Raw genomic sequence first — 27,237 nt, 5'->3', positions numbered from 1 at the left:
TGTGTGTGTGTGTTAGTGCCTCGCGGTTGGTGTGTGTGTGTGTGTTAGTGCCTCGCGGTTGGTGTGTGTGTGTTAGTGCCTCACGGTTGGTGTGTGTGTGTGTGTTAGTGCCTCGCGGTTGGTGTGTGTGTGTGTGTGTTAGTGCCTCGGTTGGTGTGTGTGTGTGTGTTAGTGCCTCACGGTTGGTGTGTGTGTGTGTGTTAGTGCCTCGCGGTTGTGTGTGTGTGTGTGTGTGTTAGTGCCTCGCGGTTGGTGTGTGTGTGTGTGTTAGTGCCTCGCGGTTGGTGTGTGTGTGTGTGTTAGTGCCTCGCGGTTGGTGTGTGTGTGTGTTAGTGCCTCGCGGTTGGTTGTGTGTGTGTGTGTTAGTGCCTCGCGGTTGGTGTGTGTGTGTGTGTTAGTGCCTCGCGGTTGGTGTGTGTGTGTGTGTTAGTGCCTCGCGGTTGTGTGTGTGTGTGTTAGTGCCTCGCGGTTGGTGTGTGTGTGTGTTAGTGCCTCGCGGTTGGTGTGTGTGTGTGTGTGTGTTAGTGCCTCGCGGTTGGTGTGTGTGTGTGTGTGTGTTAGGACCTCATGGTTGGTGTGTGTGTGTTAGGGCCTCGCGGTTGGTGTGTGTGTGTGTGTTAGTGCCTCGCGGTTGGTGTGTGTGTGTGTGTTAGTGCCTCGCGGTTGGTGTGTGTGTGTTAGTGCCTGCGGTTGGTGTGTGTGTGTGTGTTAGGGCCTCGCGGTTGGTGTGTGTGTGTGTGTTAGTGCCTCGCGGTTGGTGTGTGTGTGTGTTAGTGCCTCGCGGTTGGTGTGTGTGTGTGTGTTAGTGCCTCGCGGTTGGTGTGTGTGTGTGTGTGTTAGTGCCTCGCGGTTGGTGTGTGTGTGTGTTAGTGCCTCGCGGTTGGTGTGTGTGTGTGTGTGTGTTAGTGCCTCGCGGTTGGTGTGTGTGTGTGTGTGTGTGTGTGTTAGGACCTCATGGTTGGTGTGTGTGTTAGTGCCTCGCGGTTGGTGTGTGTGTGTATGTGTGTGTGTGTGTGTGTGTGTGTGTGTGTGTGTGTGTGTGTGTGTGTGTGTTAGGGCCTCGCCCTCGGTTGGTGTGTGTGTGTGTGTTAGGGCCTCATGGTTGGTGTGTGTGTGTTAGGGCCTCGCGGTTGGTGTGTGTGTGTGTGTTAGTGCCTTGCGGTTGGTGTGTGTGTGTGTGTGTGTTAGGACCTCATGGTTGGTGTGTGTGTGTGTGTTAGGGCCTCATGGTTGGTGTGTGTGTGTTAGGGCCTCGCGGTTGGTGTGTGTGTGTGTGTTAGGGCCTTGCCGTTTCTTCTTTCTACACACTGAAGGAGTACAGCAGTACCCATACTTGTCGTTTACCATGGCCTGTGGCTTGGCTATTACATACTGGAAGGTGATGTAGCATATTGATAAAATCATTAGCACGCTCAACGTGCCAGACAGGTGGCTGGAGTCAGAGACCTTCAGAAAGAAAAGCAGAGGGAATGTAGCGAGGACAAAAACAATAACGTCTCTGTTACTGTGCAGAGACATTACACATGTAGACATGTAGAATAGTCCCAGGTATGTACATGTGAATATACAAGGCTCAGACTGTCAAAGTAAAGAAGTAACAGAAGGGAAAACAGTGTACTGTACTGTGAATAGTAAGTACGATATGTGTATAAATGAAACATGAATATGTACATTATATATTTTGAATGCTGAACCTGATGTGGACGTTTTCACTCCATGATGCAATGGCCATATCATGGAATGACCTGATATATTTGTATATATTTATATTTTGATAAATATACATAAATATTTTGATAAATATATATATTCTGGGCCCTGGTAAAGAAAAAACTATAGTGGCAGTTGTAGTGAAGGTAACAGGTTGTAGGGAGATAGTGTGTGTGTGTGTGTGTGTGTGTGTGTGTGTGTGTGTGTGTGTGTGTGTGTGTGTGTGTGTGTGTGTGTGTGTGTGTGTGTGTGTGTGTGTGTGTGTGTGTGTGTGTGTGTGTGTACATACTCTGTAGGAATCAGACACGAGAAAACACTCGGGCATCCCGGGGCCTCTGGATGGGTCTTCATTCACCAGGTACGTGTCAGTGGCCTGAAACGCAATAATTCATTCTTTCATTCATTGTTGATTGGATTTCTATACATAACATAACATAACACAACATAACATAACAACACACACATCACATTTGAAGGCCTAAATTGCAGTGGTGTGTTAGTGAATTACATTACAAGTAGTTTCAGGCTTATCGTTAAGCAGTCTGAATAATTCTGGGAAAAGCAGCTCCCGTTCAAGGATTTGGTACTATAGAGAACGCCTTTTTGTTTTACTAGTGAAACATTCTGTTCCTCACATAGTTTTTCTTCTCCCATTTTGATTATAGATTAACAAATTAACATACAGAACACAAGAAACAATTAAAGAACAACCACAGAAGGATTATGAACAGGCAGTTAATTATTCTATTGTTCACCTTGCTCACCATGAGGTTGGCACCGATCACAGCTTTGATTACATTTTAATATTATCCCCTAGAACAAGGTTTCCCAAAATCCGTCCTGTCTGGTAAGTGTACTAACTAGTCTGTATTCAGAGGGGACATGTACTAACTAGTCTGTATTCAGAGGGGACATGTACTAACTAGTCTGTATTCAGAGGGGACGTGTACTAACTAGTCTGTATTCAGAGGGGACGTGTACTAACTAGTCTGTATTCAGAGGGGACGTGTACTAACTGGTCTGTATTCAGAGGGGACGTGTACTAACTAGTCTGTATTCAGAGGGGACGTGTACTAACTAGTCAGTATTCAGAGGGGATGTGTACTAACTTGTCTGTATTCAGAGGGGACGTGTACTAACTAGTCAGTATTCAGAGGGGACGTGTACTAACTAGTCTGTATTCAGAGGGGACGTGTACTAACTGATCAGTATTCAGAGGGGACGTGTACTAACTAGTCTGTATTCAGAGGGGACGTGTACTAACTAGTCTGTATTCAGAGGGGATGTGTACTAACTAGTCTGTATTTAGAGGGAACGTGTACTAACTAGTCAGTATTCAGAGGGGACGTGTACTAACTGATCAGTATTCAGAGGGGACGTGTACTAACTAGTCTGTATTCAGAGGGGACGTGTACTAACTAGTCTGTATTCAGAGGGGAAGTGTACTAACTAGTCTGTATTCAGAGGGGACGTGTACTAACTAGTCTGTATTCAGAGGGGATGTGTACTAACTAGTCTGTATTCAGAGGGGATGTGTACTAACTAGTCTGTATTCAGAGGGGACGTGTACTAACTAGTCTGTATTCAGAGGGGACGTGTACTAACTGATCAGTATTCAGAGGGGACGTGTACTAACTAGTCTGTATTCAGAGGGGACGTGTACTAACTAGTCAGTATTCAGAGGGGACGTGTACTAACGAGTCAGTATTCAGAGGGGACGTGTACTAACTAGTCTGTATTCAGAGGGGACGTGTACTAACTAGTCTGTATTCAGAGGGGACGTGTACTAACTAGTCTGTATTCAGAGGGGACGTGTACTAACTGATCAGTATTCAGAGGGGACGTGTACTAACTGGTCTGTATTCAGAGGGGACGTGTACTAACTAGTCTGTATTCAGAGGGGACGTGTACTAACTAGTCTGTATTCAGAGGGGACGTGTAATTACTAGTCTGTATTCAGAGGGGACGTGTACTAACTAGTCAGTATTCAGAGGGGACGTGTACTAACTAGTCTGTATTCAGAGGGGACGCGTACTAACTAGTCTGTACTCAGAGGGGACGTGTACTAACTAGTCAGTATTCAGAGGGGAAGTGTACTAACTAGTCTGTATTCAGAGGTGACGTGTACTAACTAGTCTGTATTCAGAGGGGACGTGTACTAACTAGTCTGTATTCAGAGGGGACGTGTACTAACTAGTCTGTATTCAGAGGGGACGTGTACTAACTAGTCTGTATTCAGAGGGGACGTGTACTAACTAGTCTGTATTCAGAGGGGACGTGTACTAACTAGTCAGTATTCAGAGGGGACGTGTACTAACTAGTCAGTATTCAGAGGGGACGTGTAGTAACTAGTCTGTATTCAGAGGGGATGTGTACTAACTAGTCTGTATTCAGAGGGGACGTGTACTAACTGATCAGTATTCAGAGGGGACGTGTACTAACTAGTCTGTTTTCAGAGGGGACGTGAACTAACTAGTCAGTATTCAGAGGGGACGTGTAGTAACTAGTCTGTATTCAGAGGGGATGTGTACTAACTAGTCTGTATTCAGAGGGGACGTGTACTAACTGATCAGTATTCAGAGGGGACGTGTACTAACTAGTCTGTTTTCAGAGAGGACGTGTACTAACTAGTCTGTATTCAGAAGGGAAGTGTACTAACTAGTCTGTATTCAGAGGGGAAGTGTACTAACTAGTCTGTATTCAGAGGGGACGTGTACTAACTAGTCTGTATTCAGAGGGGACGTGTACTAACTGATCAGTATTCAGAGGGGACGTGTACTAACTAGTCTGTATTCAGAGGGGACGTGTACTAACTAGTCTGTATTCAGAGGGGATGTGTACTAACTAGTCTGTATTCAGAGGGGACGTGTACTAACTAGTCAGTATTCAGAGGGGACGTGTACTAACTGATCAGTATTCAGAGGGGACGTGTACTAACTAGTCTGTATTCAGAGGGGACGTGTACTAACTAGTCTGTATTCAGAGGGGAAGTGTACTAACTAGTCTGTATTCAGAGGGGACGTGTACTAACTAGTCTGTATTCAGAGGGGACGTGTACTAACTGATCAGTATTCAGAGGGGACGTGTACTAACTAGTCTGTATTCAGAGGGGACGTGTACTAACTAGTCTGTATTCAGAGGGGACGTGTACTAACTAGTCAGTATTCAGAGGGGACGTGTACTAACTAGTCTGTATTCAGAGGGGACGTGTACTAACTAGTCAGTATTCAGAGGGGACGTGTACTAACGAGTCTGTATTCAGAGGGGACGTGTACTAACTAGTCTGTATTCAGAGGGGACGTGTACTAACTAGTCTGTATTCAGAGGGGACGTGTACTAACTAGTCTGTATTCAGAGGGGACGTGTACTAACTAGTCAGTATTCAGAGGGGACGTGTACTAACTAGTCAGTATTCAGAGGGGACGTGTACTAACTAGTCTGTATTCAGAGGGGACGTGTAGTAACTAGTCTGTATTCAGAGGGGATGTGTACTAACTAGTCTGTATTCAGAGGGGACGTGTACTAACTGATCAGTATTCAGAGGGGACGTGTACTAACTAGTCTGTATTCAGAGGGGACGTGTACTAACTAGTCAGTACTCAGAGGGGACGTGTAGTAACTAGTCTGTATTCAGAGGGGATGTGTACTAACTAGTCTGTATTCAGAGGGGACGTGTACTAACTGGTCAGTATTTAGAGGGGACGTGTACTAACTAGTCTGTATTCAGAGAGGGACGTGTACTAACTAGTCTGTATTCAGAAGGGAAGTGTACTAACTAGTCTGTATTCAGAGGGGAAGTGTACTAACTAGTCTGTATTCAGAGGGGACGTGTACTAACTAGTCTGTATTCAGAGGGGACGTGTACTAACTGATCAGTATTCAGAGGGGACGTGTACTAACTAGTCTGTATTCAGAGGGGACGTGTACTAACTAGTCTGTATTCAGAGGGGATGTGTACTAACTAGTCTGTATTCAGAGGGGACGTGTACTAACTAGTCAGTATTCAGAGGGGACGTGTACTAACTGATCAGTATTCAGAGGGGACGTGTACTAACTAGTCTGTATTCAGAGGGGACGTGTACTAACTAGTCTGTATTCAGAGGGGAAGTGTACTAACTAGTCTGTATTCAGAGGGGACGTGTACTAACTAGTCTGTATTCAGAGGGGACGTGTACTAACTGATCTGTATTCAGAGGGGACGTGTACTAACTAGTCTGTATTCAGAGGGGACGTGTACTAACTAGTCAGTATTCAGAGGGGACGTGTACTAACGAGTCAGTATTCAGAGGGGACGTGTACTAACTAGTCAGTATTCAGAGGGGACGTGTAGTAACTAGTCTGTATTCAGAGGTGATGTGTACTAACTAGTCTGTATTCAGAGGGGACGTGTACTAACTGATCAGTATTCAGAGGGGACGTGTACTAACTGGTCTGTTTTCAGAGGGGACGTGTACTAACTAGTCTGTATTCAGAGGGGACGTGTAGTAACTAGTCTGTATTCAGAGGGGACGTGTACTAACTAGTCTGTATTCAGAGGGGACGTGTACTAACTGGTCAGTATTCAGAGGGGACGTGTACTAACTAGTCTGTTTTCAGAGGGGACGTGTACTAACTAGTCTGTATTCAGAGGGGAAGTGTACTAACTAGTCAGTATTCAGAGGGGAAGTGTACTAACTAGTCTGTATTCAGAGGGGACGTGTACTAACTAGTCTGTATTCAGAGGGGACGTGTACTAACTAGTCTGTATTCAGAGGGGACGTGTACTAACTAGTCTGTATTCAGAGGGGACGTGTACTAACTAGTCTGTATTCAGAGGGGACGTGTACTAACTAGTCTGTATTCAGAGGGGACGTGTACTAACTAGTCAGTATTCAGAGGGGACGTGTACTAACTAGTCAGTATTCAGAGGGGACGTGTAGTAACTAGTCTGTATTCAGAGGGGATGTGTACTAACTAGTCTGTATTCAGAGGGGACGTGTACTAACTAGTCTGTATTTAGAGGGGACGTGTACTAACTAGTCAGTATTCAGAGGGGACGTGTACTAACTAGTCTGTATTCAAAGGGGAAGTGTACTAACTAGTCTGTATTCAAAGGGGAAGTGTACTAACTACTCTGTATTCAGAGGGGAAGTGTACTAACTAGTCTGTATTCAGAGGGGAAGTGCACAAACTAGTCAGTATTCAGAGGGGACGTGTACTAACTAGTCTGTATTCAGAGGGGAAGTGTACTAACTAGTCTGTATTCAGAGGGGAAGTGTACAAACTAGTCTGTATTCAGAGGGGACGTGTACTAACTGATCAGTATTCAGAGGGGACGTGTACTAACTAGTCTGTATTCAGAGGGGACGTGTACTAACTGATCAGTATTCAGAGGGGACGTGTACTAACTAGTCTGTATCCAGAGGGGACGTGTACTAACTAGTCTGTATTCAGAGGGGACGTGTACTAACTAGTCTGTATTCAGAGGGGACGTGTACTAACTAGTCAGTATTCAGAGGGGACGTGTACTAACTAGTCTGTATTTAGAGGGGACGTGTACTAACTAGTCAGTATTCAGAGGGGACATGTACTAACTAGTCTGTATTCAGAGGGGAAGTGTACTAACTAGTCTGTATTCAAAGGGGAAGTGTACTAACTAGTCTGTATTCAGAGGGGAAGTGTACTAACTAGTCTGTATTCAGAGGGGAAGTGCACAAACTAGTCTGTATTCAGAGGGGAAGTGTAGTAACTAGTCTGTATTCAGAGGGGAAGTGCACAAACTAGTCAGTATTCAGAGGGGAAGTGTAATAAGTCGTCTTTATTCAGAGGAGAAGTGTCCAAACTTGTCAGTATTCAAGGGGAACGTGTACTAAGTAGTCTGTATTCAGAGGAGAAGTGTACTAACTATTCTGTATTCAGAGGGGAAGTGTACTAACTATTCTGTATTCAGAGGGGAAGTATACTAACTATTCTGTATTCAGAGGGGAAGTGTACTAACTATTCTGTATTTAGAGGGGAAGTGTACTAACTATTCTGTATTTAGAGGGGAAGTGTACTAACTATTCTGTATTTAGAGGGGAAGTGTACTAACTATTCTGTATTTAGAGGGGAAGTGTACTAACTATTCTGTATTTAGAGGGGAAGTGTACTAACTATTCTGTATTTAGAGGGGAAGTGTACTAAATATTCTGTATTTAGAGGGGAAGTGTACTAACTATTCTGTATTTAGAGGGGAAGTGTACTAACTATTCTGTATTTAGAGGTGAAGTGTACTAACTATTCTGTATTTAGAGGTGAAGTGTACTAACTATTCTGTATTTAGAGGGGAAGTGTACTAACTATTCTGTATTTAGAGGGGAAGTGTACTAACTATTCTGTTTTTAGAGGGGAAGTGTACTAACTATTCTGTTTTTAGAGGGGAAGTGTACTAACTATTCTGTATTTAGAGGGGAAGTGTACTAACTATTCTGTATGCAGCGAAGCTTAATTTGTATTCTAAAGGAAGGGAAGGCTCTGGCAAGGGCCACATGTGTGTGTGTGTTGTGTGTTGTGTGTGTGTGTGTGTGTGTTGTGTCTGTGCTCCAGTGTGTGTGTGAGATACAGCTCCATTTCCTTTCAGTTCTGCTGTGGTTGATTGGATCAGGCTAACCCACTCCACTCCACTCAGTTTAGCTGGAGCCCAAATCCCACAGCCATGTAGCTAACCTGAAATCCTATTTCAATTTCACAACTTTCCCAGATAGACCAGGAGAAAGAAACACACACACTGTTGCCATCCTGGCCTTCACCCCCCCCCCCACCCGCTCCACAGAAAAAGCCTACCTGATAGACTGAGATTATATTTATATAATATAAGCACACGAGTGCAAACATAATCACTAACACATATATGCATTTGTACATGCCCTCTGACATTACACACACACACACACACACACACACACACACACACACACACACACACACACACACACACACACACACACACACACACACACACACACACGTGCGCACCACTTGCAGTGCCGACACAAAGCCCATAATAAGAGCCAGACGTTGGCAGACCACACAACCCTGAGTTGTGGTGAAAACAAAGGCTATTCATATCCCTCCACTCGGAATGAACGCTCTCGCCTTTCCCTCTCTCCATTCCTCATTCTCGCTCTCCTTCCTGCTAGGCGGCAGGTAGCCTACCAGTTGGGCCAGTAAACGAAAGGTTGCTGGTTCCAATCCCAGAGCCAACTAGGTAAAAAAATACTTCGATGTGCCCTTGAGCAAGGCACTGAACCCTAATTGTGCCTGTAAGTTCCTCTGCATAAGACCCTCTACTAACATGTAAATATTCTCTTTCACTCTCTATCTCCTACTTCCATCTATTGGAGGTATAATCTGTGTCCACAACGTTTTTTTATTTCTTGCGGCTTGTGTGATTTCTAATCATCTTTATTAGCACATAAAGTTATTTTTACGGTGAGGCCCTCGTTTTTAACGTGGGCACACTGTTCTCATTGTTGAGAGAAAGGGGGAGAGAGAGAGAGAAGGGGGGAGGGAGGGGGAGGGGGAGAGAGCGGGAGAGGGAGTGAGAGAGGAGAACACTGAGCTGGGATAAGAAGGAGAGAAGGAGAGGGAGAAGGAGGGAGAGGCGGCCCACTGATAACACAATGCATGATGGGAAAGGGATGCTGCCGCCCAGTCCAGTGCCAGGACACGTGTTAGATAGCAGGTCTTATTGGCCTGTGCTCCTCATGGACCTTAGCCACGGCACCTGTGTGTGTGTGTGTGTGTGTGTGTGTGTGTGTGTGTGTGTGTGTGTGTGTGTGTGTGTGTGTGTGTGTGTGTGTGTGTGTGTGTGTGTGTGTGTCTGGGGGTCTGACTGTCTGAGCTGAAGCCCACTGTTAACACTGTAACCGGCCCCTAATGCATCACCAGGTGCACAGGCCCTCTGTGATTGGACGTCCCGGGCAGAGACAGTGTCAGTTGTTCTGATTGGCTAAGCCCGGACCCAAAATGCTACGTGTTGGCACTGGGCACATGGGCTGGTCCAATTGGCTGCTTGCTCATTTACTGGTGTGTGTGTGTGTGTGTGTGTGTGTGTGTGTGTGTGTGTGTGTGTGTGTGTGTGTGTGTGTGTGTGTGTGTGTGTGTGTGTGTGTGTGTGTGTGTGTGTGTGTGTGTGAGGATGCTACTAGGCCTGGTGAAAGAGGGTGTTCTGCAGTTGGATGGAGAAAGCCCAGTTACAGAATAAGGATGTTGAAGGATGGCTGAATGATCGCAACAGGAAAACCTTTCTCATCCTTCTATTGGGGAACACATGGAAACCTTGTCATTACACATTAGAATAAAGGTGAAGCAACACCATGCTCTCCACCTGTCAAGGGAGGGACAACACAGACCCCAAAATACACTGTCTCCCTTTGTACTGAACCAATCCCCCTTCGGTTCTGTCCCAAATGTATCTCCTCTTATCAATGTTCATCCCTGAGCCATGTATGAATGATATATTGTACTGTATATACAGAACATATGCCGGGTCCATATGGCCAGCCCTGAGCGGAAATATCTCAAAGCACAGGCTAATTAACATTTTAGAGGGAAGAGACCAAGGCGTTGGAAACGGAGGCCTCGTCCCAAATGGAACCCTACTCCCTTTAAGGTGCACTACTTCTGACCAGGACCCCAATGGACCCCGGTCAAATATAGTGCACTATAAAGGGAACAGGGTGCCACTTGGGACGCAAACAAAGTCTCTGACCTGTTTGGAAGTGGATCACCAACACCAACCCAATGCAAATGTGTTAATTGAGACATTTATTTTTTTGAACCATCTGATATCAAAGACGTGAGATGGATATAGGATGGATGCTTTTGTGGGAAGATCCAGTTGGTTAAATAAATCGCCATCCGGCTTCGTATAACTGACAAAAGAGAGATTCTTTGTGGGGATGTATTGTGGACCATATGGCCCAACTGGAGGTGAGATCTCCAAAACCCTGTACTGGAACACACTAATAACCACAGTCACACACACAATCTCTCTCTCACACACACACACACACACACACACACACAATCTCTCTCACACACACACACAATCTCTCTCACACACACACACACACACACACACACACACACACACACACACACACACACACACACACACACAATCTCTCTCTCACACACACACACACACACACACACACACAATCTCTCTCACACACACACACACACACACACACACAATCTCTCTCACACACACACACAATCTCTCTCTCACACACACACACACACACACACACACACACACACACACACACACACACACACACACACACACACACACACACACTTCCATTGAGCCCTTCAGTTTAAAAGTGAATTATTGGAACCGTATCAATAATCACACAAATGGCCACACACACACACACACACACACACACACACACACACACACACACACACACACACACACACGTGCCCATGCACACACAGCCACAAACCCACACATCCTCTTCCACGTTCACACACATTGCTGCCTAGCACAGTACACACCACACCTGATAGTTCATGCTGTTCTCCCAAACCAGTTATTCTGGCTGCAGAACTGTCATCACAACTATCCAGCCATTGTCAGTTTCTCTCTTTAACAACCAGTAATTATTATCAGCATTAGTGTTTTTATTTATTATTATGAATTTGGTGGCCGGGATATGCCAATGCCAAATAAACACACACAGAGCCATACACACGTGCGCGTGCGCACACACACAGCCGTATGCATAGACACCAATAAACCAAGGAAGCCAACCTGCATGAGATGGCAAGCACATCAAAGGCTGGGCCGAAACCGGTCTGTTCCAGTGTGTGTGTGTGTGTGTGTGTGTGTGTGTGTGTGTGTGTGTGTGTGTGTGTGTGTGTGTGTGTGTGTGTGTGTGTGTGTGTGGGAGGGGGGGGGTGTATGAAAGGCATGTGAATCCCTGCCAGAGCCACCTCAGGGAGAAAACGTAGAAAAAATGTGATTTTTCACACCGCTATCTCAGGGGGGTGAGGAGGGAGGTAGGGAGGAGGAGGGAGGAGGAGGGAGGGATGAGGACAAAAGAAAAACAGAGAAAGAGGAGGCAGGAGGGGGTGAGTATTGGTTGTGTGTGTGTGTGTGTGTGTGTGTGTGTGTGGTTCTGGAATGGATATGGGGCCTGTGCTAATTATTTCAGTTCACTTTTAGGGGGTTTAACATTAGTTTAATGGGTTCAGATGTTGAAGCCAAGACAGAGTGGTGCTGAATGTTGTTTTCTGCTTAATAGCATAGCAGGTTTACACAACAGTAGACTGTGGTTGGAGCAATATGTAGTACACACATTCTGTAGGTGTGTAGAAACTCCTTTAGAAAATACTTCAGTGTCAATTCATTATGTGTGTGTGTGTGTGTGTGTGTGTGTGTGTGTACACGTTTACTATACTTGTGAGTACCAGAAGTCCTCAAAAGAATAGTAAACCACCTACATTTCTGAGAAGTGAGGACATTTTGCCAGTCGTCACTTGTAAAAAAAAAATTGGGTTAGGAGTAAGAATTAGGGTTAGTGGTTAGGTTCAGGGTTAGGAGTTAAGGTTAGGTTTAGGGGATAAGGTTAACGTTTTGAATGGGAATCAATTGTTGGTCCACACAAGTATAGTAAGACATAGCTGTGTGTGTGTGTGTGTGTGTGTGTGTGTGTGTGTGTGTGTGTGTGTGTGTGTGTGTGTGTGTGTGTGTGTGTGTGTGTGTGTGTGTGTGTGTGTGTGTGTGTGTGTGTGTGTGTGTGTGTGTGTGCATACGTGGACGTGTGTTGTGTGGCCACGACAAGTACCGTTACCCATAACAAGTGTGAGTGGTGTGGGTGACTGACAGTATATGGGTGGCTGAATGAATAAAGCATTGACAATGGAGGCCAGCATTTACCCTGACTAACTGACTGACTGACATAGAGTAGAAAATCCCTCGCATCCTAAGAGTTCAAGGCAGACAGGACAGGGTGAACAAGTTCATACAGAACTCCATGGCAGCAGGACAGACTTACTGTACACCGCCACGCCCCAGAGACGCACTATAAACCTGGCATGGTGACAAATATTGACAAGACAGGTAGCTAGGTGTAGGGTGAAGTTCCCCCGGCCTAGACGCTGATCTTAGATCAGTTTAGCGTTTCCTCCACTAATGGTTAAGGTTAGGATTGGGGGAGAGAAAGCTGATCCTACATTTCTCCCTAGGGGAAACGTCACCACGGAACAAATAGCTAACTTCTAGCACAGGGCTGTATTGTATCAATAAAGATGCATTGTATTTATAGTAGGTCTGTATTGAGTACCACAGTATGAGTCATAATAGCCATAAAACCTGGCTACATTTCTTTAAATGGGCATTTCTGTGAACCGTCTTGTGCAAGTTTTAAATTGACACAATAACTGTTAGCAAAGCTGTCAGCTAGAGATGACGAGCTGGAGCTTACAGGGATTGGTAGTTTTCCTTGATGTCGACTTTGATGCTAATTAGCATTTTCTAATCGGAGAGTAAATAGAGACGAATATATTGATAAAAGTCACCTTGTCCGAGAGAGATTTACATGGTTATCAAAATGTCACGCCAGGGTAAGCCTACATGAAACACAGCCCTTATTTGAAGTGTTTATAAAATCTCTCATGGGAAAAATGTATGGTGGAAAAAGGATTGGAACCATTTCCCTGTTTGACCGCTAAGTTTAATGGGTATTGTGACACCTCTAATGTGGGGCTCTATTGTATCAATAAAGATATATTGTATTTATACCAGGGCTGTATTGTATCAATACAGATATATTGTATCTATACCAGGGCTGTATTGTATCAATAAGGATATATTGTATTTATACCAGGGCTCTATAGTATCAATAAAGATATATTGTATTTATACCAGGGCTCTATAGTATCAATAAAGATATATTGTATTTATACCAGGGCTCTATAGTATCAATAAAGATATATTGTATTTATACCAGGGCTCTATAGTATCAATAAAGATATATTGTATTTATACCAGGGCTCTATAGTATCAATAAAGATATATTGTATTTATACCAGGGCTGTATTGTATCAATACAGATATATTGTATCTATACCGGGGCTGTATTGTATCAATAAAGATATATTGTATTTATACCAGGGCTGTATTGTATCAATACAGATATATTGTATCTATACCGGGGCTGTATTGTATCAATACAGATATATTGTAGCTATACCAGGGCTGTATTGTATCAATAAAGATATATTGTATCTATACCGGGGCTGTATTGTTTCAATACAGATATATTGTATCTATACCAGGGCTGTATTGTATCAATAAAGATATATTGTATTTATACCAGGGCTGTATTGTATCAATAAGGATATATTGTATTTATACCAGGGCTCTATAGTATCAATAAAGATATATTGTATTTATACCAGGGCTCTATAGTATCAATAAAGATATATTGTATTTATACCAGGGCTCTATAGTATCAATAAAGATATAATGTATTTATACCAGGGCTGTATTGTATCAATAAGGATATATTGTATTTATACCAGGGCTGTATTGTATCAATACAGATATATTGTATTTATACCAGGGCTGTATTGTATCAATAAAGATATATTGTATTTATACCAGGGCTGTATTGTATCAATACAGATATATTGTATTTATACCAGGGCTGTATTGTATCAATACAGATATATTGTATTTATACCGGGGCTGTATTGTATCAATACAGATATATTGCATTTATACCAGGGCTGTATTGTATCAATAAGGATATATTTTATTTATACCAGGGCTGTATTGTATCAATACAGATATATTGTATTTATACCGGGGCTGTATTGTATCAATAAGGATATATTTTATTTATACCAGGGCTGTATTGTATCAATAAGGATTTATTGTATTTATACCAGGGCTGTATTGTATCAATACAGATATATTGTATTTATACCAGGGCTGTATTGTATCAATACAGATATATTGTATTTATACCAGGGCTGTATTGTATCAATAAGGATTTATTGTATTTATACCAGGGCTGTATTGTATCAATAAGGATTTATTGTATTTATACCAGGGCTCTATAGTATCAATAAAGATATATTGTATTTATACCAGGGCTGTATTGTATCAATAAAGATATATTGTAGCTGTGTTTCCTCCAAGGAAGCTGTTCCTTTCTTTCTGTCCTTGTTCCCTTCACATGTCTCCAACTTCAGCCCAGCACAGGTGTGTAAGTGGGCTGGAACAAAACCGTGCATAACCCACCCAGTATTCTGTATCTCCAGCACCATGTAGTGAGGGAGATCCCATATAGGCCAACACTATACATTTAGTTACACAGTAGTGAGGGAGATCCCTATAGGTCAACACTATACATTTAGTTACACAGTAGTGAGGGAGATCCCTATAGGCCAACACTATACATTTAGTTACACAGTAGTGAGGGAGATCCCTATAGGTCAACACTATACATTTAGTTACACAGTAGTGAGGGAGATCCCTATAGGTCAACACTATACATTTAGTTACACAGTAGTGAGGGAGATCCCTATAGGTCAACACTATACATTTAGTTACACAGTAGTGAGGGAGATCCCTATAGGCCAACACTATACATTTAGTTACACAGTAGTGAGGGAGATCCATATAAGCCAACACTATATATTTAGTTTCACAGTAGTGAGGGAGATCCATATAAGCCAACACTATATATTTAGTTACACAGTAGTGAGGGAGATCCCTATAGGCCAACACTATACATTTAGTTACACAGTAGAAGGGTGGTATTAATGTATGTAACACAATAACTCTGTCCCTACATGTCTGTCTTTACCGAGATACTCTTACTAGTGAAACCACACTGTGGTAACTTACTAGTGAAACCACACTGTGGTAACTTACTAGTGAAACCACACTCTCTAACAACGTGAAACCACACTGTGGTAACTTACTAGTGAAACCACACTGTGGTAACTTACTAGTGAAACCACACTGTGGTAACTTACTAGTGAAACCACACTCTCTAACAACGTGAAACCACACTGTGGTAACTTACTAGTGAAACCACACTGTGGTAACTTACTAGTGAAACCACACTGTGGTAACTTACTAGTGAAACCACACTGTGGTAACTTACTAGTGAAACCACACTCTCTAACAACGTGAAACCACACTGTGGTAACTTACTAGTGAAACCACACTGTGGTAACTTACTAGTGAAACCACACTGTGGTATGTGCACTCAACAATAATGTTTCTCCTGGTTACAATAACCTCATTGTTTCCCACAATAGGCTGATCTTGGGGAGTAATTTGCTTCTGAGCTCTAACACAGGGAGAGTTACCACAACGCATTAGATTACAAAACACAAGCATTTCAATGGGTCATATAATGGTAACACACGTTTCAATGGGTCTTATAATGGTAACACACGTTTCAATGGGTCATATAATGGTAACACACGTTTCAATGGGTCATATAATGGTAACACACGTTTCAATGGGGCATATAATGGTAACACACGTTTCAATGGGGCATATAATGATAACACACGTTTCAATGGGTCATATAATGGTAACACATGTTTCAATGGGGCATATAATGGTAACACACGTTTCAATGGGGCATATAATGGTAACACACGTTTCAATGGGGCATATAATGGTAACACACGGTGAGCCCATAGAAATAGAATCCAGATATTCAAATCAGTCAAATGTCATGGTGATGATGTGATGTCAAGGTTTACACCCCCTTGCCAACTCACCAATTACAATACTGCACTTGACAGACGAGGCAGCTCCAAGTCCAAATCGGAGACTAATAATAACCACAATATAGACTACAGGAAAGCTAGTCAATGCTGTTAATGATGTTTTGTGTTGTATTATCGTGCTCATTGATGCATGAACTAACTATTTGTTAGGATCAACTTTTCTATCTGTCAGGAACTTATTTTAACAACCCTGGCCTGCTATAGCGGGGTTTCCCAAACTCTGTCATCGGAACCCCAAGGGTGCACTTTTGGGATCTCGAGGATCGAGTTTGAGAAATGCTGCTCTACAGTATTTACTAAGTTGCCTTTAACGTAGGGCTGGCACAATTACCATATGGTCATGGATGAAGACCCTCATGAAAGTAAAATAACCGCCATAACCGTTTTTTAAAATAAAACGTTTCGTGTGGAACGAACAGCTGACTGAAGACGGGAAGGCCGGGCATTCATGCAGATGAGTCTGTTTTGGGCTTAACACGGACTCTTAACAACATGATGAAACTTTGTTGCTCCTTGCTGAAACAAGCAAACTAGTCTTCGGTTGCCTAGGCAACGACCTCCACAATGCAGCAGCAGCACATAGAAACAGAATGAATAGAACAGGCTTGGAACCTCTAACACTGGCAATTTGACTGTTAAACTCATGGGTACACTCAATGATTTCTATGGTAATGTAGACTGTTCATTCAAATGATGTTAACTGATGTGGCTGATGCAATGGAGTGTATTTTTTGTAATTTCAGTTGAGTTGAATCAACAAATCACACCGCATATTTTAGCACAGATATTTACTTCCTGTTTTTCTCCTATTTGCTCCTATGGGGCTACTTGAACGGTTATTACGGTGACAACGGTCATTTGGCTGGCCAATTACCATCATCCAAAATGCCATGACTGTCACAGCCCTACAGTATAAACTGTTAATGGATCATATTATGTTTGTATGTTTGAGAGTCAGTGATGTGAGATTCCATGTGTGCAGATGAGAGCCAGTCAGACTGACGGGCTGTGTAGACTGAATAATGATTGGTGCTGTACGGCCAAATCACATCAGACACACACCACACACCCTATCAAGTAGTACATTTCAGAGGTGGGTGTTTGCCTCAGAAAGCAGGCTTCAAGAGAAGGCCTAGGACTACACCAATATAACTCATAATGAAACTGGAGTGTAGGTTACAGTATATTATTACTGATGCTGCCTGAATAATACACATAAAATGACATTTTTTTATTAATGGTAACTATGGACTTAAAATATATTATTATTAGTGACCTCTTGAATAATAATGACTTTTCTATATACACTGAGTGTATACAAAACAGATAATACATTTAAAAACTGAACAACTATCAAAAGTATAATGCATCTGTCCCTTTACATATCAAATCATATATTAACGAAGAGTTATGATACAGAGATTACAATGGTAATCCAATGCGGTTAGGAACACTCAGAGTTAAGGAAAGGAACAGCTTCCTAATATTGAGTTGCACTCCCCTTTTGCCCTCAGAACAGCCTAAACTCGTCGGGGCATGGACTCTACAAGGTGTCGAAAGCGTTCCACAGGGATGCTGGCACATGTTGACTCCAATGCTTCCCACAGTTGGGTCAAATTGTCTGGATGTCCTGTGGGTGGTGGACCATTCTTGATACACACAGGAAACTGTTGAGTGTGAAAAACCCAGCAGCATTGCAGTTCTTGACACACTCAAACCGGTGCGCCTGGCACCTACTACCATACAGTACCCTGCCCATTCACCCTCTGAATGGTACACACACACAATCCATGTCTCAATTGTCTCAAGGCTTAAAAATCCTTCTTTAACCTGTCTCCTCCCCTTCATCTACACTGATTGGATTTAACAGGTGACATCAATAAGGGATCATAGCTTTCACCTGGTCAGTCTATGTCATGGAAAGAGCAGGTGTTCCTAATGTTTTGTACACACAATGTATGTTATGTGCTGTATATTTTAGGCTATATTATTAATATAGTATCCTATTAAATTTTATTTCATATCATATATTATTCTAGTTATTATTAGCATATTATTATTATAGCTTGTGGTAAGGTAACCACATGCTTCTGGCAACAACAAAAAAACAAGTCTGATATCCATTGGATGGTTTGAACGGGCCTATGAACTATAAACACAACAATACTGAGGGTAAATCTATTCCCGCTTCCCCCTCCCTTTTCGTGAGCCTGTATGAAGTGTCATCACCTACGCAACTCAATTAGCCGACCCATTGATGAAAATACAACCGACCGGCTACAGGGGAAAAAAAAGACAATTCCGCAAGTAGGAGAAAGAGAGAAAGAGATTGGGATTATTTGTGTATTAGTAGGCCTTTTGTACTGTTAGACATTTGCTGCACTGCTGGAGCTAGGAACAAAAGCATTTCGCTGCGCTTGCTTTAACATCTGCTAATCTGTGTATACATACACAACAAATACACATTTATTTCATTTGAAAGAGATGTACCCCAGACAATGAAGCTTCTAAAAGATTGAACATTTGGTCTCCGACACACAAGAACCACCCGCACTGTCCCATATTCTGGCCTGTCAAACTGCTCTCTTGGAACGATAAAACATGCTGTCGTCGTTGGTTATTCCTTTTGATGTAGGCTAACCACCGCAGAATAGACCCAGCATCCCGCCACTTTGTCATCACATGGGTTTTATATTCAGATGACTACTTTGTTCTCAATGGATTTTTTTTTTTTATATAGCCTCATATTTATTTTGACTTCGATAATAATAAATAATAGGCCTATAGGCTAAATATGATAAATGTTATAATAAATGTAAAATAATGTGTTATAATAAATTATAATATAAATAATAACAGGCCTACATTTAATCAAAATTCGTGTTTAAATTTTAAAAAAGCGTGAGAAAATAAATGTGGGATAATAAGCCGTTTATGGTAGTCAGACACATCACAGTAACACAACGGAGTAGTTACCACTTGTCTAGACAATTATAGCAAGCATCAGGGAGACAGGTGAGCTTGGCTTGCATTGTGGTGCTTCACTTTTGACCGTTTAGTGTCACACACGAAATAAAATAATATTACTTAAATAATACAATAATACACCTGTAGGCACTAAAGTAATTAGTCTAATCAATAACAAATACTCCTCTTTCGACTGAGATGTAGATTTTGACTGACGTGAATCAAATAAGTCCCCTCTTAAATTAATTGTAACATAATTATAACATATTGTTAAAGTGTAAAGGTATTCTACATATCAACCTTAGAAATAATATGGCAATAGTTTGAAAGGCTTTCTCCTGTGATGATATTAATTTACATAGCACGTACCATTATAGCGCAGGGAGATGTGCCAACTCTCTCAAAGACCCATTTTACTTTAAAAATTCTGCTTCCAAAAAAAGTGAGAGAGAGCGAGAGGGAGAGAAGAGGGCGAGAGAGCGCGACTCTGTTTTTTCTTCGGTGTTACCGGAAGCAAAAACAAGTCCTTTAAACAAGTCGGCCTGTGGCCCAGAAAACGGTATTTGAAAAAGTTAGTCTTCTCTTCTGCGAGAGAAAAGGAAAGGAAGGACAGCGTAGCAGCAGACTCCCTACTTCTCCTCGTTATTCTGGATTCTTCTTTTCACTTGTTAGCACAAGTTGCATCCATCGTCAACGCTCGTCGACGGCCCAATAAGTTCGGGAGACGTTCGAGTCCAAGTCCTGCTGCCTTCAACACCGAGCGGTGAAAGAAAGTTCTGCAACTAATCAGTGACGTGAGAGAGACGCCGAACCACCAACAAACGTCTCACAAATAGGTAAAATACTGTGTGGACGGAGATAAGATAGAAAGTAAGTTTTTGTTTATTTATTTTCTCCTCCTTCAAAATAACAGCTCTCTGCTCCCGTTTCCAAAATGTGTATCCAACCTAACACCAACACCCCAATCTCTTCCTCCACTGTCTGTCTTCTCGTTCTGCTTCCCCCTTGTTCCCCTCTCTCACTCTTGATCCACAATCGGAGAGTCCCCTGGTCCCACGCCTCCTCCTCCTCAAAGCGTACGAGATGAAAGAGACGTCTTCAAAATCGTTATTGCATTGCCGAGATACCAAAATGCCTACACCGCAGCAACAAAGACCTGTCGAAAAATCCTCGTGTAAAATGCTGACTGCTGAGGAGATAGCCGTAGCCTACGTTCCAATATCAATACTGATAGCGGTTTATTCCCCAATATCAGCGACACAAAAGGAGGTTAATGTCCCTTTAAAATGGAATAAGAATGAGGGCAGTTGTATAGCCTTATTAGCGTCGGGGCCGGTCAGAGCGATCAGCCGGTCGTGGTCTCGTGGAAGCGTCGAGTTGGTTGAATTATTAATAACGCGAACTGTTCGCAGTCTGTCGCGGGGAGCAAGTGGCCAGGGTAGCAGCTGGGGGTTTAGGAGCATTATGCGGGCTCGGGCTAAATCACGGGCAGCGGGGATTACGGGCTGCCTGTACTGTCTTGCGCTACCGTTACCAGCCGCAGAGGAACGGAGAGAGAAAGAGGGAGATGAGTAAGGGATAGAGGTGTCAGGTGTAGGCTAGTGGAATAGTCCTGGTCAGGTCAGGACAGGTAGTTAGTTCAACTTGGAACTTTCCCCTGTGTTTCATAGTGACATTAATGAACTGCAGTCGATAGAAACCTAATAACTATGCCAACACTAAAAATAATTACGTATTTCTAGGTCATTTGGGTCAGCGAAAGTTTCTAAAGTGACCAGAGTGTGCACGGCCATGCACGGCCTTTGGCAGTGCCAGACATTTGGTGAGATCAGGCAGCGCGCGCTCTGAGGCCTCCCAGACATTCTCGTATAAACGCCTCAAAGTTCCGAGCCTATGGAAAAGGATATGTAATATGGATGAATCATGGATGCAATAGCAATTGAATTTGGAATATCCCACGTTGGAATATCCAAAAAAAGGTTATGGATAGAACCAAAAAGAGTTCTATGCTTACTTCATATATGGCACCCCTTAAGGTTCTAGAACCGAAGTTGGTTCCACATAGAACCCTGTATGGAACCAATTTGAGTTCAGTGAAGAAGAACCCCTGGGGTTCTGATCAAAGAACCCTACAACATGGTTCTATATAGAACCTTTAGGGGTGCCATATGAAGCAAGCAATAGAACCCTTTTTGGTTCTATCCAGAACCTTTTTTTCTAAGAGCGTATCACAGAAAAAAAGTTGACTATCAAGACACAAGTTGAGGAAAGTTTAGGCCATCCACCTTAGTTTATTTAGCTAACAGGTGCAGGACAATTGATGTGACATTACTGAATTCAGGAATGGAATTTAACCCATGCAGCTGGGTTTTAACCCATAAATGGTGTATTGTTCTCTGTCTGTCCTGCATGGCTATACTTTTCGAGAGTTCGTGCAGTTTTTCAAAATGTTATATAGGACTGATATGCCGCTCATTTGCAGTCATAATCAAATTTGCAACGCAGGTTGAAGACACAAAACACACACACACCACATATAGGCCTCCCCACAAGCGTAAAAAAACCAACTTCTAAATAGGCTATTTATGTACTTTTGATAAGTAACGATAATCCATTTGAACGATAAATGTTCACTGATTTTGTTATTATTTTGGGGTTGATACTATCCGGACTACAATCTGGAGCTAGTCAACCAGACATGCCACATATAGCCTAGGCCTAAGAAATACAACCATCAACATGGGTGGGGGCCAATACATGTATTTGTTTTTGATAAGCTAAATATATTTTTATACTTTGAGGTCTTATTTTTGGTTTGTTTGAGATTAAAGAATCTGGAGCTATTCAATCAGACACGCAATGACATTCCTGCAGCACATCAGGAGTAACATAACGGCGTGATGAATTATTGAATATTGACCTCCCAACGCATTTGGCCTCATCTATTATTAATTCATTGAATTATAATTTAAGTTATTATTTCAACCTAATTTCGAGTATTCCATTTAACACGAGAGGGTTAAAAGGTGTGGGGGGAGGGTGGTGTGGGAGAAAGTCTGTCAAGAACGCGACAAAACATTTCGCTCAAAGTTTATGCTCTGCTTTTGAATAGAAGAAATAGACCGTAGTGTGTTGAGGAGTCTAGCCTACAAACGAAAGACAAACAGAGTTGAACTTAATCCTCACGCAGTTAGGCTAGTTATTTCTCCTAACTCATTTTAACAAACAAAACACAAACATTGTGATAAATGTCTCAAATATGTCCATCTTTGCCAACATTATTTTACCATGGTAATATTGATTTTCACAGGCCTTAGACAAATATTGTCTCTGAAGGAATCAAAATAGAATAGAGATTCCAAATTCCAATCGTTTCTCTTTTGCCGTCTGTTGTAGGTCATTCCAGCGATAGAATATAGCTTACCCCGATAACAAATATTAAACAATAAGTAGGCTAATAAATACAACTTCGATCACTAAATAGCATGAAGGGTAGGCTACTATGATGATATATTGACAATAGGATCTTAGTTATGAAAATGAGATGACCCACTGTTTATATATCAGACCTATGAAAATGTCACTTAGTTTAACTGTTAATTGCACTAGTCTATCAGCTATAGCCTATATTTCAGCATTGTAAATCGTTTTTGGAATAACTATACACAATTTTCGTTTCAAAATATGTTGTCCATTTAATTATATAGGGCAAGTCCTTATCAATTCATATACAGTATTATTTTATAACAAATTATTTGCATACTTCCCAAAGCCTACAATAAGGGCATTCGATTATTTTACTAATTCATTTTCAATGCATTGGTTTTTCATCGTCGACTGGCACATGGTGTTTTCTAAGTAATTTCAGTCTTTTTTTATCATTCTTTACAGAATTTCTGGCATCATATTATATTTCACATGCAGGTGCTAATTGAGAAGCTGTCTCTTCGTTGACACAGTAAAGTATATCTACGAATGAATACTTTTATATACTCCATCGTTACAAATTATAATTGTTCATGGTCACAATATCAATTTTGCATAACCAGTTTCAATTTAACCCCCTAGAAACCGGTTTCACATTAGTTTCCATATAGCAAACAAATTATTAATGTTACACATTTCAGAAGAACAATGACAAATATAAAAACGAAAAATGACTTTTGTTCAACAAATATTTCAAGGGTAAGAGTTGAGGAACCGAATTTACCTCCAAAGCAATTTGTCATGTGTGTTATCATGGTTAATTCTTATGGTCCTTTTTTAAACACTTACCTATTCTTTCTATTCTTTGTAAAAAAATATATAAATAAAAAAAGACCACAAATATGCATAATTATAGGTATAATAAAACTGTTCAGAAGAAAATCATTTTAAAGCAAAATATTTGGCAATCAATTCGTAAAATATTCCATCTGAAAGATAAACACTTTGTTGAAAATAATATTGTCAAAAAATGTATATCACATTAAGCCTAAACGAACGAAGAAAAACGAATAATGATGGGCTATATCCAAAAATGTTCAGTATGACGATAAATGAATGCAAGAACTTGGACCAATAGGACCGGATATGCCTGCAGTATCGGGGCTATAGAAATGCATATAGAATAGGAACTTATTATGGTGGTTAATTCTGCAGTGCTTTGTACACGAGGGCACTGCAATGAGTCAGACTCTTGTCGCATAGCCTATAGATTCGAAAATAAATACTAAACCTCTGTCATATATGGAAATAAACACACTACTTTCGATGAAAAACGTTGTGAAAAATGTTCCCAAAAATATGACAACTGACAGATTAATAATTAATAGCCTATGTTGCAATATTTTTTAAAGTGGCCAAGGCTTGTTGATAGCATGCATACACGCGAAACTGGCTGTCCTATATTCACAACTCAACGTGGCAGGGATGAAACTGCCCTCAAAATTGTATTTTCATGATTTGACAATAGAATCATAATTATAATATAATCTATTGTAATCTAGGCATAATATAATCTATTCCTGTAATATAAAGTCTCAATGCCCCCCTCCAGCTTTACCCCTGTTCAGTGGCTATTGCTGTAGGTTCATAACCTTTGTCTTATAGTAATCATTCCCTATTTGTATGTATATGGGATTAACAGTATTTACTTGAAACTTGGTAGATGAAAACTATTTGTTTATAAGAACATTGAAATAATGTTTTTAAAATGTTGGGATAAAGTCATAAATAAACTAATTGGGATTTGCTTGATTTGATTTATCAAACACTATAGGCCTAGCCAAGAAGAGAAAATACAACTGTAAGACTGTAAGCCTTCAATGCTGGTAAAAACGGTTTCAAATAGTTTGTTTTCACTTGGACGGAGACAACATGGGGCCAAACCATTCTCTTAAAAAATATCGAAATAATACTATGTTCCAGGGAGTTAAAAAAAAAAAACAGTTGAACTTTTGTTGCCGTGCCGAAGCAATACGGCCAAATTGTCTCCTCACAGCAAGAGCAAAGGCAAACCTAACCCGAGCCATCTACGCGTCAATTAGAGGAAGCTTTGGACTAATTAAAGGTAATTAAGGGTTAGCGGTGCACAGCGGTTACCGCAGGCCCCATAACGACCTCTCTCGCGACCGCATTGTTTTAAGAGCAGCCATTATGTGGGCTATGAGTCTTAAAAACCTCACTGTCTGGGAGCTCGAGTGACGGCGGTATATGGAACGATCAGAGCGGAAAGTTCAGCTGGGACCCTCTTTCAACTTTTCTGGCTTTTTATCGATTAGACAAATTAGTTATGGAAGAAAAAGTTCTGGGATATGTGGCCTGTAGTTATGAAAAAATAAGGCCCAACATGTTAGGCGGGCCCAGTTATTGCAGCATAGAGGGCAAGTGTCAATGTTGAGAAAGATATATTTCTACCACCTTTCCTAAACCATGTGGATGTATTAATTAAGGAATTACTTTTTTCCTCACATCAGGAACTGGCTCACCACTTTGCTCATCATATCATTTAGTATAGGTGAGCAGTTGAACAATATAGATCCACACTAATCTCATCCAGGTGTCCACACTGAGACTCAGCCCTCAGACTGGGCCTTCGGTCAGGACATCTGTCTAGAGTGAATTATTAACATGAACTTCACATGGATGGAACTACTAAGAGCAAACGGATATGAGGAGATATGATGACTGCCAATGTGACGAGGTCTCCGAGATAACATTACAGATCCATACAGACACAGTCATGTTAGCAGGCCCATCTCAACATTACCTCAAGCAATCAAATCAAGATAAAGACAAGAGTTCAGCCTTCAACATAAAAACCCCAAACCAAATCTGATCTGCCTAGTAGGCCTATACTGTGTGTTCCTCCTCTGTTTGGGACTGGTCAACAGAGCTGTGAGAAGGGAGAAGTGCCATATCCCACACAAGGTCTACGTCCCAAATGGAACACTATCCCCCATAGGGCAGTGGTTAAAAGTAGTGCACTACACAGGGTTTGGGTGCCATTTGGGGCGTACACAAGGCCCTGGAACACACAAGGGCCTGTTTGTCTGCAGGCTGAGAGGGAGAGGGGTTTATTCTAGCATTGCATTGCGACTGACTGAGTGTTGTCTAGCATTACAAATCTCACTCTCTGGCTGGATGGAGTTTGGATGGCTTTTCTGGCCATTTCTCCTTTTCTCTGTCTGCATCCCCTTTACAGTCTGACAGGGAGAGTAACAGAAAAGAGAGGGAGGGAGAAAGGGGGAAGGAGAGAGAGAAAACAACAACAAAGTGAAACAGAGGCACTACTGGCCAACCAAGGGTTGCTAGCTGCTTCCTGGCTGGCTGACCAACAGGCTCTCACAGTCTCTTTACAAGTTGTTCCAAACATCTAATTTCAAAGTGTTTAAGGTTAAGTTTAGACATTAACTCAGAATTTTCGAGGTTAGGGTTAAGTTTAGGCATTAACTCAGAATTTTCGAGGTTAGGGTTAAGTTTAGGCATTAACTCAGAATTTTCAAGGTTAGGGTTAAGTTTAGGCATTAACTCCAAATTCTTAAGGTTAGGCATTAAGTCTGAATGGTTAATGTAAGGGTTAAGGTTTGGGATAGGCTTAACACAAAAATCAACAACAACTTTCTATCGCTGGATTCGAACATACAACCTTTGTCACCAGAGGCAGATGCTTACGCCCATCCTCGTCCACAACACCCTAGCAAAACCCAAACCTACTTGAAGGTAAGAGTGCTCACTGTTACCCCTTGTGGTCTTTTTACACGTCATCTCCCAACATCCTCAGACATGGATGGACATTGAATACTGATTTGTATCACAGGTGATCTGGCTGAGCTTGATACAGTTAGGTTTGGAGTGTATAAAGTTATGTCCACATCGCTGTGACACTCAATACCATGTGGCTGTGAAACTCCACTAAACCCAATACACAACTAATACTCAAAGGCAAAAAGTGAGTTGAGTTCCTGGTTACTAGATTTCTGGTTACAGGACCGGGAGTTGAAAACGGAACACTACCCTGGTAATGACAGGCCTGTCCAGGCTAGTACAGTCTGGTTGGACTGGTGCTTATCACCTACTGCCATGGGCAGCTCTGTAAACCTGAATAGATACTAGGAGACGCAGGCTGGCACACAGACAGACAGACAGACAGACAGACAGACAGACAGACAGACAGACAGACAGACAGACAGACAGACAGACAGACAGACCACACACACACACACACACACACACACACACACACAAACGATAGCCATGCACACACACCAGTACATCACTGGGGCC

The 27,237-nt window shown here is 42.0% G+C and overlaps 1 protein-coding gene across 18 annotated transcripts in view; it reads right to left on the bottom strand.

The window, feature by feature from the left end:
• LOC106589946 (nuclear factor 1 X-type) overlaps nucleotides 1-20,952 on the bottom strand; it is a 166,458-nt gene extending 145,506 nt beyond the window's left edge. For 3 of the 18 annotated variants that reach the window (XM_045707817.1, XM_045707779.1, XM_045707777.1), the window contains exons 1-2: nucleotides 19,840-20,905; nucleotides 2,000-2,083 (exon numbers count right to left, since the gene is read on the bottom strand). In XM_045707817.1, coding sequence (XP_045563773.1) covers nucleotides 2,000-2,083; nucleotides 19,840-19,842 — 87 coding nt within the window. In that variant the 5' untranslated portion in view covers nucleotides 19,843-20,905. Of the gene's footprint in view, nucleotides 1-1,999; nucleotides 2,084-19,839 lie in introns of all 18 variants that reach the window. The other 15 variants (XM_045707812.1, XM_045707820.1, XM_045707807.1 and 12 more) reach the window with 14 other exon arrangements.
• Nucleotides 20,953-27,237: the final 6,285 nt, after the last annotated feature.

Source organism: Salmo salar, chromosome ssa02 (assembly GCF_905237065.1).
Source record: "Salmo salar chromosome ssa02, Ssal_v3.1, whole genome shotgun sequence".
NCBI lineage: Eukaryota > Metazoa > Chordata > Actinopteri > Salmoniformes > Salmonidae > Salmo > Salmo salar.
This window is presented reverse-complemented; position numbering and strand designations above follow the sequence as displayed.